Here is a 14037-nt window from a genome sequence, read left to right as displayed (position 1 = left end):
GTGCGGTGGGCACCCGCAACCGCGGCGCACGCCTGGGCCGCCACCCCCTCGCGTGCCTCCTCCCCGCAAACCCCTGCAACGCGGGCGTGGACCTCCAGGTTGTTTTCTCCTGGGTGTCAGCACGGCCCCGGCATGCTGCGTGCCTGCAGTCCGTCGGTGAAATCCCCGGGGCGACGGGGGCAGGCATCTCCACACAGCCCTGGTACAGCTCTGTGTCAACACCCGTGGACGCCGGTGCTGCAGCCCACACGGGCATCGCTGGTTGTCTGTGGAGTGCTTTGCCTTCCTCTGGGATACTTATGCCCACCTGCTGTATGGTCATTTAAAAAGGCAGGTTTGGTGCTTGCCCCGTTCCTGCCCCACCATGCCACGTGCCCTGCCAGGTGTGGTGCCACCGGCCTGTACAGAAATGTAACGCACCTGCCTAAGAGTTCGCAGTCAAGAAAAATGCTCTGCAAGGGCAGTTACACATACTCTGTAACAGGTATTACACTGTCAGCTCTATCTTCCTCTCAAAATAGCCACTGTTTACTAGACAGGCTACTCCAGGAGCTGTGCAGAGGATGGGTGTGAGAGGCACACAGTCCACAGGCCCCCTTCACCCGAGCTGCACCTGTGCGGGAGACATCGGGGGCAGGCCTGGGTGCAGAGCAAAGCGGGATGCGTCCCTGTGTAGGGACAAGCAGACCCTGCAGAACACCGTGACCTGATGAGCTGTCCGGACATCACCTCTGTCTGCTGAGACGTGCCACAATTTGGTGCCATCCCAGCCCCCTGGTCCAGTTCAGATGACCGTGCTGGCGTGCCTTTCAGCTCTAGCACACTGCTGCCAGGTGATCAGGAGAGCAAACACTACCTTCGCTTCCCAAAGCCTGCTGAATTTCTCCAGCCACCCTGTTACAGTGCCTGTCCCGCTCCACCATGTTTGTATGGCTACTGACAGTCTGGCCATGGCAACAGCCGGCTGCCCCAGAGAATTCCCATAAAGACACTCAGTCGAGATGTCACTTTGGTGTCCACATGCTGGCTTACTGTGTCTGCAAACACAGGACCAGCACCTCTTGCAAGGCAGCGTCTAGCCGCGTCTGCTATTATTTACATTATCCCTATGGTGACTGGTTTCACCAGGCTTGATTGGTTTTATTTCATGATTTAGTTTTATTATGTAAACAACATTATTATTATGTCCCTCCGAAGGTATGCTTGGCATGTTTTTAATGACAACACCGCGGTTCAGGAAGTTAGAGCAAGCTGCTGTGAGTGGACATGGATTATAGCGTTGATAAACTGACTCTGACCTCACTGCCGAGAAGCACGGACCCTCCGGTGTTCAGGAAGAACAGCCACTTCTGTGAAATGTTTTGCCCGTGCACCGCTGACGGTGTCAGGGGATAGCATGCCTGCGGCATCCCCAAGCATGTGCAAAAACCTGGTGTGCTAAGAGAAGGGCTCTTCCAGCAGAAGGCAAACCAGAGACCCAGCGCCGGACCAGACAGGCCACAGAGGCAGTTTCTACCATCGGGTCCTTTATGGACAAACGTGACAGTGGCAGCCTGCTGCAGATCAGTGCTATGGCGATATGGCCTGGATCTTCCAACACCTCACTCTTACTAAGTATAATTCTGAATGTATTTCTCCATAAGTGAAATATTATGGGGGAAAATGGAGTCAAAACTCAGCTCTCCTTCCTCAGAATATGCGAGGGTGGGAAACAGTTCCCCAGCAGGGAAGAAACCTAAACCATACAGGGTGAGCTGGGCATAGAGTGGATCCCAATGGGTAATGAGGCGTCCTTTCCACTCTCTCCTCTTTCAGTATGTTTCTACTATTGAGTTTTTGCTTGCCAGCGTTCCTCCAGCAAAGCTTTCAGAAGAAATCATGGTTTCCCTTATTTCAAGCGCAAGACATGCATTTACTCTGTTGGCCCTGCAATGGGACTACCTGTGTAGAGGAAAGCATAAAAATTTATTTTCTCTGCGCAGAGAAAATAAGAAGTGGTTTGTCTGGTCTCCGCAGCTTTGCCACCCGTGGTGGCTCTGGCGCGTGGAGCAGACATCCAGGCTGCTTCCCCCGGCATGCAGATCCCACACGCGGGTCTGTAGCCCAGGGTGGGATGGACACCAACTGCCCTACAACCACCACAGAGCAGTTGGGTCTAGCTGAAGAAGTACGTGCCTTGTTATAGACCTTCCTGGTAAGCCTGGTCTAACAAATACAGGGCTGAGAATGACTAGATTCTACGCTTTTGCCACAGAAAAGGCCCTTCTGTAGTCAACAAGACAGAGACAATGCTTCAGTACCTGCATAAAGATCATTAAGCAGATCTTTACGTCCCATCCAGGAGAGGAGTAAGAGTCTCCATTTCTCCTACATCTTTGCTCCATCCTTAACCTAAACAGTGAAGGGGAAAAGAATTCACCTAGAAAAGATTGGAGGAAAAAATATTTGTTTAGCGAAAGGTGTGATGGAAGAAAGTAATGATAATGGCAAAGGAGGAAAAGGTGAAGTACTTGAAACATATTAATGAGCAGAGGCAAGGCAAGTGCAAGAAGATGAGTCACTGCATTTCGGGAATAAGAAAGAGAGCAAGCAATGAACAACCGGTGGCAGTGGGGCAAGGGAATGAGCAATCTTCTGGGCAGGGCCACCAGGAGAGAGAGAATTAAAAACAAGGACCAGGCACTGGCGGGATCAGGCGGGAACCCAGCCCCAGCTTTGCTCCTTCTCTCTCCCAGCTGGGTGCTCCTGCTGCTGCCATGCACCTTTTCACCCACGGAGCACTCAGAAATGCAAGGAGGGCCAGCAAAACAGCTGTATCGCAGCAAAGCGTTTCAAGCCTCTCCAGCTCAGAGGAAAGAGGCAAGGGATTCCCAGAAGAGCTGCGGGGAAGGGGGCTTAGAGAGCAAGCAGAGCATGGGAGCATGGTTGTCCCGCTTCTCGGTTGCAGCCCCTTGCAGTCATGGGAGCCCAGTGTGCCTCTTGATCGCAGCTGGTTAGACTGGTCGGATGGGAATTTTCTAAGTCAACACCCTGTTACTCAGGTTCCTTTGGAGCAAGTAACTACACTGGCTGGAATGTAACATCACTTCTCCAAGTGTTGTGATCCTGCGTGGTTTCACAATGTGTGGCAGAAACCTCCATCTTCTCTGCGCACAAAGGTATTAGCATGTCAGCCGCCGACTTTTGTGATATGCAAATACCATCACCTCTCTTGTATGGAAGTTCAGTATCTTGATGTGTGAGGCTTCAGGGTTTTTTGTTGCTCTGTCTTGCCTTTGCCTTTTCCTTGTATTCCCACATGAATTTAGTGGCTCAAAGCTGCCAGCAAACAACCCAAACTTCAGCGACCTGGCCCAACATTTTCTGCAGCACGGGAAAGCCCCTAGCAAGCACATCCCTGCACTTCCCCCAGGTGCCCAAAGTTAAGATGCACCACCTGCCGCGGCCACGCTCCCCCCTGCCCTGCACTCCAGTTACCCAGGGCAGGCAGATCTGCCTTGCCTGCTTAGCCAGGAGCTGCCTCTCTGCTGTGTGCCTCGACCTACGTACAGAAGGGGGAGTTCTCCACAGGCAGACGCAAAACTAAAGCCCTGACATTAAAACAGTTATATAAGCCCTGCGTTAAAGCACTTACATAAGCCGCATACAGCCTCCCGACAGAAAGGCAGCCGGCTAGGGGCTGCTGTTGTCTCCGCTGACCAACAGAAAGCCCCTTGTGCAGGAGAGAAGCAGAGCAGGGCTGCTTCGTTGCTGCTGCAGCAGAAGCAAATGGAAGGAACTGGTCCCCTGTCCGCTCGGAGGCTGAAGAACAGAAGGTACCCGGCTCAAGACGCATGCTGGAAAGAATGGCACATCTGCAGACGTAACACTGAGGAGCCCTATTGCTGGCAGTCTCGGAAACAGAATTTGTTTGCAGCTTTTGTGTTTTTTAAATGGATTCCTACCAATGCACAGAACAAGTGAGACAAGCGGAAAATGTCGATACCTACTGGTCAGCATAGACAGCCATGTCAAATGATGTCAACAACTGCTCGGTATCCCCTCAGATAATATTAATTATGAATGATATTGTAATGTGCTGCATTTAATCAATTTATAATCTTTTCGCTTCCCTAGATCATTATAAAGAGGATAACACCAAGCCAGAAAGAAGCAGAGAGAACAGCAATACAACAGCCTCAGATCACGCTGAGTGTTTGTTCTCCAAAGCAAAAGGCGAGCTATTAATACCCTGTGCTCCCCTGACAAAACCGAGAGCTGCAAAACACTGCCTGGCACTGCCTTGAGACGGCGCGTGGGAGCAGGGCTCTGGAGCCCAGGTGCTCGGGATATGCTTGAAGCTGAGATTCCAGGTCAGAAGCTCGTTATTACACAACCTGTGCACTCTGAGATGAATCCTCCTCCAGCTCTAAGCGCTAGACTCAGATGCTGAGAGAAAGGAAAGCTGCACTGGAATATAGGAGTGTATGAGTCAATCAAGAGGCTGCTTTTCCCCCTCTAAATGAATACAGCATGAGCTTTAATACTGTCTTGCTGGGTTTAACATGGGTCGAAAGCCAATGATGCTTTACCAAGGCATCCTGAATAGAGCATACGTATCTATATTTTAGTAATTTAAATCTACTGACAGCACTGAATTATTCTTTTGTGTTTAGTTAACATATCATGTAATCTGTTTACATTTGCTAGTCTGGCATAAAAACATCATAGTCCATGGTATTTGTGGTCAAGAATTATTTGCTTGTTACTTGCACATTTGAACTTTATAAAGTAGGCCACTTGTATGCCAGAAAAAACAAAACAACAAAACAAACTGACCTCATTATTTCCAAATTAAGCACCAAAGTCTGAGAAACATAATCTAGTGACCACTGTGAAAGATCTGGCTGCAGAAACCTTTGCCCAGGCAGCTGTCACCTTCTGTTTGGTCCAAGCAGCTGAGTATTGCACAGCTACTGAGTTATTCTTGATCCTTCCTTCCCACCATAATCCCTGGGATGCTCTTGCTTTTTCCCAAAAAAGGGTTCATATGTGCTGAGTGTTCGGCAAGCTGCTGCTGTTTGCATATAAGATGTGAAATTAATTCTTGAACTTAATTGTTGCGACTGTCTGAACATGCCATGAATCTGCGACACACCCTTCCTGTGTGATTTCACATGCGCTGTATGTTATATTATCCATGCAGATCCTTTCCTTTAATACAAACCTCTGCTTGGAATACCATAATTTATTGGCTTGCAACTCTTCACTGCTGGCAGGGGTACCTTTTGCAAGGAGTGTGTGGGCATGGAAAAAGGTGGGGACAAGCCTGATGAGGAAACAGATCGGCTGATGCCGGGGGTAGAGACTATACCTTTGCAACTCCAGCTGGGTAAGGCTGAAGGGATAATCACCGGATCGTTTAAAGGGACTGGTGGCACCACTCTGTCAAAACGCAAATGACTGCCAGAGAGAAAAGAGGAGCTGGCTCCATTCTAGACAAGTCCCTCAAAATGTAGCACTGACAGAATCAGCTGTTCCCCACCGAATTCAGCCCAAAGTCTTTGGAGAAATTAGCTTACTCTCTGGGTGTTTTGGGCAGGACTGAAGAGCAAACCACTCTCCATAAAGTTTTGTAAGATGCTTTTAAAAAGGCCTCACTAGATACACATTAGTTCCTTCGGGTGACCTCACAGCTGGGGCTGCCGCGCAGCAGCTCACCAGCACCGTCAGAGTGGTACCAGCCTGGCACAGACTCAGGGGGTGCTGGGACACCTGGTCCCTTGCAGGACAAGGTTGGGAACCCTAACCCACAGCCTACAGCGGGCAGGGCAGGAGGGAGGCAGGGGAGACCTATTGCCTCCTGCACAGCCCCCACCACTCTGGCAAAACCTCCTTGAGAGGAGAAACTTGGCCAAGCAAACTCATTGTGCCCAGTGCACTTCCCAGCGGTTTCACTGGAGGTGGAGACCATTTATGTTAACATATATATGGTTGGCACCAACCTTAACACCGCGAGTGCCTGCATCTAGCAGCCAGCTGTCTTCATCTGCAAGAGATAATCCCTTCTGCATAATCTCAAGGGGACCGTGCTTGTGCCCAAACTTTTTCCCCCTCCAGTCTCAGGTCATTCTGGTTCTTTCTATGTGACTGAGCAGACCACAAATCTCTCTGACGGCTGGGCTCTCAGGGAAGGGGCTTTCCTACCGCACTATGAGCAATCCCCATTTTGTCCTGTTGCGACAGAAACATGCTCCGCCACATGCCAGATATGGGGCCGAGCCCCAGTCCCATCAGTGGGTATTTTGCCATCTTCTTATTCCGAGGCAAAAGCTGTTCTGCAGTTTCAGCAACATCTTCTCCCATTCTCAGGTCAGAGTAACGCTTCCACGTGAAGTATTTACTGTTTACTTGATTTGTGGTGCACAGAGCACAGCTTGCACTTGTCTCTGCTTTCTGTCACTGGCTTTGCTCCCCTCCTTTTTTTACTGCTTTCAAGAAGTTTTATGTCATTTCGTTTAATCGAACTCTAGTATTACCCACCCTATTACTTTCCAGTTCATAAGAAAAGTTCATCTAAGGCATGAGCAGGCATATCACCATTGATTTTTAGCAGTTTATGAAATATCACTCTGTTTTGCCAGCAATACCATCTTACTATCTTATCTCAAGGGACAGGCGGAGCATTATGGCACGCTCAGAGTGTATTTTATAAGTGGCGAGCAGTCAGCAGGATGCAATTAAGCCAAGTATTACAGTCACGATCTGGAAAGGTTGCCCTGTAAAGTCCTGGTTTGCTGTCATTTTGTTGTGGTAGTCTTTAGATTGAAGTACATCTTGTGCTTTACAAAGGTGCTCCTACATATTCACTTAGGTGAATTCTCTGAGAGTTATCTTCCAGTAGTATAGTCATAAAAATACACTAGAAATTACACAAGAAATTTGGCATCTTTACCATCTTTCTCCAAACCCTGTGGACTGGAACTGTGTTACACGAGACCCTGAGCTCTTTACTAGGGGAATACAGGTTGAGAGAAGTGTCTTCCCCTCACCTAAAAAGAGCCAAGAAAACGTGAGCTACAAAAGACAGAGACTCAAGGCCCCTTCTCTTTTTTAAGTTTTCAGGATTGTGGTTGAAAGCCCCTCAGCAAATCTTGTCTAGTGACTTCTCAATGTATGCCACAGCACTCCTGTTCCTGATCTCACTTCTCTCCGCCCTAAGCACACATGGGGGCAGCTGTTGGCAAGTTCTTCTTATGCCTCTTTTTCTTACCTGGAGGTGCTGGATTTATTGGAAAAGCACTTGATTCTGAACAGACAGCTTCTTCTAGAGACACGCTCTGTGTGCTAAATGGGACAAGGAAGCTGGAGTTAATCAGCCTATTACCTGTCCCCCAAAATCCTCAGCTGCTGCCTGCCTCATGCTGAGATCATGGTGAAGGAGGGATCTGCAACACCAGAAGGATCGGGTACTGGTTGCCCAAAAGAGGCACCAGTTCTGCTTCTTAGCATCTTTAGCTCACTCTGGGGCTCTGACCAAACTGGCCGGTCCTCAGTCAGGTACTGCTGGAAGAGCAAGAGCCGAAATGGGAATGGAGAGCAACCACAGCAAGTGGCTTTCTACTGCTTCTACTGTTGTGCCAGATGGCTGCCTGCTTACCTGAAGCCTGCAGTGCAAAGCCAAAACAAGAGAAAGAAGTCCAGAACCGTATCTTCAGGCTCACTCACTCTTCGATCCGTTTTTTTTTCATGCAATTGCAAACTAAAGAAATTCCCTGTTCGCCAATACAAGAAGATTCTTTTTCATCCAGCTACTGTACCAACACACTTAGAAAGTGCTTTCTGAACAGCATCCTTCATGCCACCATGACAGCTAACCAAAGCTAGTACTGGAAGAAATTATTTCAAGATAGCAAAGCATCAAGAACATGCCTGGAGGTAGAAGAGACAAAACCCCTGGGTATCTTACTGCAGCCAGGCATTCCCAAGCATTCCCTGCTGGCCTGTCCCCAGTACCACTAGAAGTTCATGCAAGCTGCAGAACATGACTCCTGTTGACACCACTGGTTATGACAGATGAGAAGGAAAGCGTGAATGTGAACAGGAGTGGGAGCGGGTAGAGATGACTGAGAAACCTGTAGAAAAACGACAGTTTCCTCTGTGGGGAAAGAAATGGCAGCATGCTTTATCCTAGGAGTCCTTGGCAATGCCACTGCAAACTGAGGTGGGAAGTTGGTTTCAAACTCTCACAGTAGGAAATTGCCCCTTCTAGCTGCAGGCTTTTTAGCGGTCTGCATCTCCTATCCTCTAAAGAGAGGAAAGCACAGGGGGAAAAACAAAACCCTGAACAACCCTCGTCTCCTAAGGATTCAGCTTATTAAGAAAAATCTGACCATCAGTCTTCCTGCTTCCCTCAGCAGCTCCCAGACTCCACAACATTCTCCCTGCCTTCCCCATCACACCTCTGGACAGCAGGTCCAGCTGTCCTGCGCTTCCCTACGGCCGCGGGGCCAGCCTGGCAGCCCCGACCGGCTGTGGGCCTGCCATCTCTGTCACGCGAGGCACTTCATCCTCTCCCCTGGAGAATGGGGTTGAGCCTGGCAGAAGCCACCATGTCCCCTGAGGCCTCTGAAGGTGCCGCTCAGCTCTCAATAGAGTAGCGCTCACAGCCCATGTAAGAAAACCCCACGCCGTTGTTGGGGCCAGTAAGGTGACCTGGAGTTTGCAGGGCTGGATGGTGCTGCACATCGACAGGAGGGAGGGAAGTAACTCCTTCCTGCTGCTCAACCTGCTGCCAGGCTGCTCCTCCAGCAAACAGTAAGGTGACCTGGAGTTTGCAGGGCTGGATGGTGCTGCACATCGACAGGAGGGAGGGAAGTAACTCCTTCCTGCTGCTCAACCTGCTGCCAGGCTGCTCTGCTCCAGCAAATCCCAAGGAAAGCAACGGTGCACACCTAAAGCAACGGTGCAGCCTACAGCCCTGGCCCCATCCAGGAAGAGACACTCTTGCCCCTTCCATTATGGCACAGCAGCCTCTGCTGGCACAGGGCAGGCAGAAGCATCATGTCCTTCACGATTATACAAATAAGTTTGTATCTTCCCTTATTATATTCTGATAAAGTTACAAAGCAAGCAGCCAGCCTCTGTGCAGGACATGACATGGTAGGGTTTTACAGTGGTGGGAAGGAGAGCACAGGGTCTGCTCGGCTGCTCTGCTGGGGCAGGGGGACTGGCCTAGGCAGCACGTAGTGACTGCCCTCGATATTTGCCCACGCACTGAGACTAACCGGCCACTTGTCCTCTTGTCACTGGTTTGTGCCAGGCCAGGACCAGCATGGCCAAGACAGCAGGGCTTTGCTAAGCCCACCCGGGTTCAGAGAAGTGAGGCAAGGGGCTCGGAGGAAAGGAAGGTCAGTGTGACCTAAGTGCATTATGGTGATTCACAAGCAAAGAGCTTAGGGGTGGCAGTTGAGATAAAGTTCATTTTGGGATAAAACCCCTGTAGACTAGTTGAGGTGTTTTTTCAGCAGGCTGTAAGAGAGAGGCTGAAAGCATCAAGCTTCCACCTTGTTCCTCGTGCCCTTCCCTGAGAAGGGCTTCTCTCTTCCAGGCTTACTCCTCGGGAGGCTTGGCCAGGAGAGTCGGGTGCTCAAGGCGGTTCTTGCCGCTGCGGGGCTGAAGGAGAGCTTGCCTCCGCCGGACCCCTGGCCTGGGTTGGTGGGACCAGGACCGGGGAGGATGGGGAAGACAGGGAGGACCTGCCTTGCCCTGTGGACACAGCGCTGTGGTTTCCAGCGCCGGAGGGCCGGCGGAGAGCCAGAACCGCCGGCCGGGGAGAGCGCTCCTCGCTAGGTGGAGCTGCCGGAGCGAGCACCGCGCTGGCGACCTGCTGCAGCCCTGGGAACCCGCCGGCTCCTGGGGAACCGCCTGGGGCTTCCCGAGACGCGCCGTGCCCCAGCCCTGCTCCCTGGGCGCTCCCTGCGCCTGCACACCGCTGATGGCCCTCGACGTGTTGTTACACTGAAACTGAAACGAAGCAAGCAAGATCTTTTCTTAAACAAAGTCGTGTTACGATGTATACCGCTCAGTAATTTTCTCTATAATTTAGTCTGAATCCGCTAATCAATGCGGACCTGTCAGCCTTCGATGTGATGGAAAATGCTGAAATATGATTTTCTAAAAATCATAAAAATATGCACATAATGATAGCTACTGCCGCCACTTTCTCCCTCCCATCCCCATTTAGATCATCAATTTAACGATTTCCAGTTCCCTGACACTGGACCACCCTGTGCCAACAATTTCTAAGCAAAGCTCTCTCTGATGATTTCCATGGGGGGCTGCTTAAAGATCGATAGCCAGCAATGGCCTACCGTACATATATTTGTCTCACAGAGTGAAAGAACCTATGTAAAAGCTCCAGCTATGCCAGTTAAATTTCCATACATTTTTGCTGTTAATGTGAAACCAAAGTTAAGCCAGACATTAGTTTTAGCCTTACAGCATACCTGGTTATCCACATCAAGAAAGCGCTCACGTGAATGCTAGGGTAGTGCCAGGACCCATACCCAACAACTGCAGCCGTGGGGACACTCACTCACATCACAGGCACATCTGTGCCAGCTGCAGCTCTCGGTAGCACCACACAGGAATAGACAAACATGGCAACGTTGAGAAATCTGTTGTTCATTAATTAGTTAGGATAAACAGAGACCTGGTAATCAGTAATGCCACACGGCTATTGCTAGCAGGGCTTCAGAGCCAGGATGCCAGCAGAGCGCTGGGTGCACCTGCAGTGGGCCCCTGCGACCACATTAAATAGATATATGTCGCTTCCACACCACAGCGTAACAACGGAGGTGGTGGGCAGTCTTTGCAGATGTAAGCTGGACAAACTTCAGGTAAAGCTGGTACTACCGAGAGGGGAGAGTGCAGTGAGGGCAGAGCCTGAGCAGGACACGGGCCTGGGGGTGGGAGAGGGGTTCAGAGCAGGACTGCACCAGGAATGGTCTCTGGTGAACCTGTGGATCCCCGACAGACGGATACTGCACTTGTAATCCTCTCCTCCTGGCTTTCCCCCAGCAGGGGTCAGGCTGGACCAACGATCACAAATCAAAAGTAAAAGTAATGACACTGCTCCAGCATCAAATATTTTCAATGCTCCAGAAAGGAGAAAAATATTTTGCCTTACTGAGAATATGGAAAATACTTGAACATCTCATTTAAGAAAAGCAAAAGAAATATTGAAATGGCAACAGAGGTGACTGTAAGCAGCAGCCTGCAACACCCTCCTTGTCCTTGCAGCTGTTTTAAAAAGGCAATGACTAGTTCCTGTTTTCACTCAGTCTCATTACAGTCTCAGCCTCCATTCCCAGTTATTCTGGATACACTTCAGTGTAAATGGAAACAGAAATTCGCCCAGAATGTGGGGACCACAGCGTTAGAGCAGCAAAGTGACATGAGCGTGTCCTTAGAAGTGACTGGAAGCCCCCGGGGAAGGCAGAGCTCACAGCATTCGCCACCGGCTGGAAAAGGGAAGCTGTTACCCACAGAAACCATTCCTGCGCGGTCAGACCAAATAAGTAACGCAAAGCGGTATCAGTCCTAGGTTGACGTCTCCAGTACCCCTCACAGCTAGAGCTGGCAGCATCTCATGGCCCTTGGCACTCCGAAGAGCAAACCAGGGGGTCCGCAGTGGGGCTGCCCGTGAAGTGATGCCTCTGCCTTTGGCTGTCACCAGAGGTCTGCAGGCAGACACTCTGGGACAAGAATGCTAAAAAGCAGGTGAGATGCATCCAAAGGCCTGGCTCCTGAAAAATTTTCTGGCCAGCTTTGCCTCGTTTTATCGCCTAGTGAGAGAGGACACAGAGGATGGCATTTCATGCGTGGAATTTTAATGATAACTTTATTATATTTTAGTGCATTATTGGCTTGCTATTTTGTAGTCTTACAAGAAATTTCCGTTTCCACATCTCCATTAAATGTCTGATTCATTTTCTTGGCTCGTGCTAATGCCTCAAAGCTACATCACTAAAGAATCAGTGCTCTGCATTAGATAAATATAAGACTGAGTCTGATTAACCTATTAACTATTTTTAATTAGCTTTTACTGTTCTTCAGATATTCCGTGTTTTTGAGGAAGCAGAAAGAGAGCACGCTGGTACTATAGAGCTCTATAGAGCTAGCATATGGACCGAGATTATTCATCATCATTGGCAGGAGCTCTGCTGTAGGGAATCTTGCAACAACATCACAATTTCCCTGCTAGAGTGAATGCCATAATGGACACATTTGCGGTGTGAATTATGGGCAAGATAGAAAAATTTTAAATCTTTTATAGCATTTTTATGCTCTGTCTTCCTTTTTGGTAATCAGATCTTGATTAAGAGTTAGAATTAGCACCCAGAAGAACATTAGGCTTTCCTGGCTCAGTTCCTTTCCACCATGTAGGGCAGGCAACAAATGATTCAGTGGCTTTACAGTGCTGCAACAACAAAAAGGTGTCTAAATACCTATCCATCACTTTAAGAAAGTAACCGACTGCTTGCTTGCAATGAAGAACATACGGTAATGGCAAAGCATTTTATTTGCTAAATAAAGCGACTATTTGATTTAGTTCAGACAGACCCCTCTCCCGGTCACGATGACTTCCCGGGGCAAAAGCTGGGCAAGGTGGGGTCCCTGGCATCTGTCCCCGCTGCTGGAGGGCTGAAAGAGCTCTGGGCAGGGCAGGGCCAACCCTCCCTTGGAGGCACCACCCCAGGCACAGCTGGACACCGCAGGTGGCACCGTGCAGCAAGCTGCAGTTCGGGTCCCTGTCTCATCAGCTTGAAGAATATCTGACCCTGCTATGCCAAACCACTTCGGACCTTTTAATTTTAGGTGTTCTCATGTTTTGTTTTTTTCCTTTCAAATATGCTGGGACCATTCCAGCCAACGTGAATTTCAGAGGCGCAGCTGCTCCAGCCCTTGTACTTCCTACGCCTCGAACGAGCAAACAAATAACTACAGCTTTTTCTGACAACGCTCTTTCTGTATACCTCTTAATTCATATCTCTTCTTCGCCTCCGCTCTGTGTGACCGGGGTGTCCACCCCACCTTCAGCCCCTCCCTGCCGTCGCCCCTGCGTCGCTGCCTCCCCCAGCCCTTGGTCCCTCGCTGCCCGGGACCCCTCCGCTCCCGCTGCCCCTGCCGCCCGCCCCGAGGCCCAGCGGGGTTTCCGCGGGAGCTGCTCTCCCCTCGCGGCTGTGCCTCCTTCGGCTGGCTGCTCGCCCCCGGCCCTCCGCTGCCCCGTCCCGCCCCCCGGCTTGCTCGGCGGCTACTCTTTCTTTTATTCTTTAACTTGGTAGTTTCTTTATCTGCAACAGGGCGGTGAAGCGCTTATGATGAGACCCAGTGAAATTGGTGAAAGGCAGCCAGGTATCAACGAGCAGCCCCCGGCTGCAGCGGACCCGCTCAGTACCCGCGTGTGCTCGAGGAGTAGTTTGGCTGCGGCGTTTTCAGGCTGCGGTTTGTTCACCCCGTTAGTGAAGTTTGTTCTTGGGGTGGGTTTTACTCCCAGCGCTGCCTAGGGCGCTCACGGTGCCCCCCACCCGCTGCTCAGCTGCTGAGCGGCACAGCACAGCCCCCGGCTGCCGCCTGAGTGACTTTGCCTGCCTACGGCTGCGCTTAGGAAAAACAAAAACTGAGTATGGAAAAGAAACTAAATATCAATATTTTCAAATATTTCTGGGTGACAGTTATTAAAGACACAGAAAGGAGGCAATGTTGACGGCTGCTTTTGAATCCGAACTATTTCTCAAGCACGGGTCAGCCCTATTGGCGCCATCTCACCTGCGATGCTATTTTTAGGAAAGGAGTTGCACGAGGCGGCCCCCAAGTAAACGCTCTTTTTCAAGATGCCATCCGTTCATTACAGAAGGAAGGAAGGAAGGAAGGAAGGAGAAGCGGTTTGTGCGGGAGGAGTTGTTTTGTTTTGCTTTCCCTAGAAAACAAACCCAGAGGCGCTGGGCGGTGAACTCCCGCTTTGGCCGGGAAGGGAGCGCGGGGCGAGCGGAG

At 50.3% G+C, this 14037-nt stretch overlaps 1 protein-coding gene across 1 annotated transcript in view; it reads right to left on the bottom strand.

The window, feature by feature from the left end:
- The window catches only part of CDS1 (CDP-diacylglycerol synthase 1), a 58478-nt gene that overhangs the window by 36316 nt on the left and 8125 nt on the right, over positions 1 to 14037 (bottom strand). The window contains exon 3 of the mRNA XM_009280272.1: positions 13078 to 13337. Coding sequence (XP_009278547.1) covers positions 13078 to 13337 — 260 coding nt within the window. The remainder of the gene's footprint in view (positions 1 to 13077; positions 13338 to 14037) is intronic.

Source organism: Aptenodytes forsteri, unplaced genomic scaffold, assembly GCF_000699145.1.
Source record: "Aptenodytes forsteri isolate BGI_AS27 unplaced genomic scaffold, ASM69914v1 Scaffold227, whole genome shotgun sequence".
Classification (NCBI taxonomy): Eukaryota; Metazoa; Chordata; class Aves; order Sphenisciformes; family Spheniscidae; genus Aptenodytes; species Aptenodytes forsteri.
Note: the sequence above shows the minus strand (reverse complement) of the source record. Positions and strands in the feature narration are given on the sequence as shown.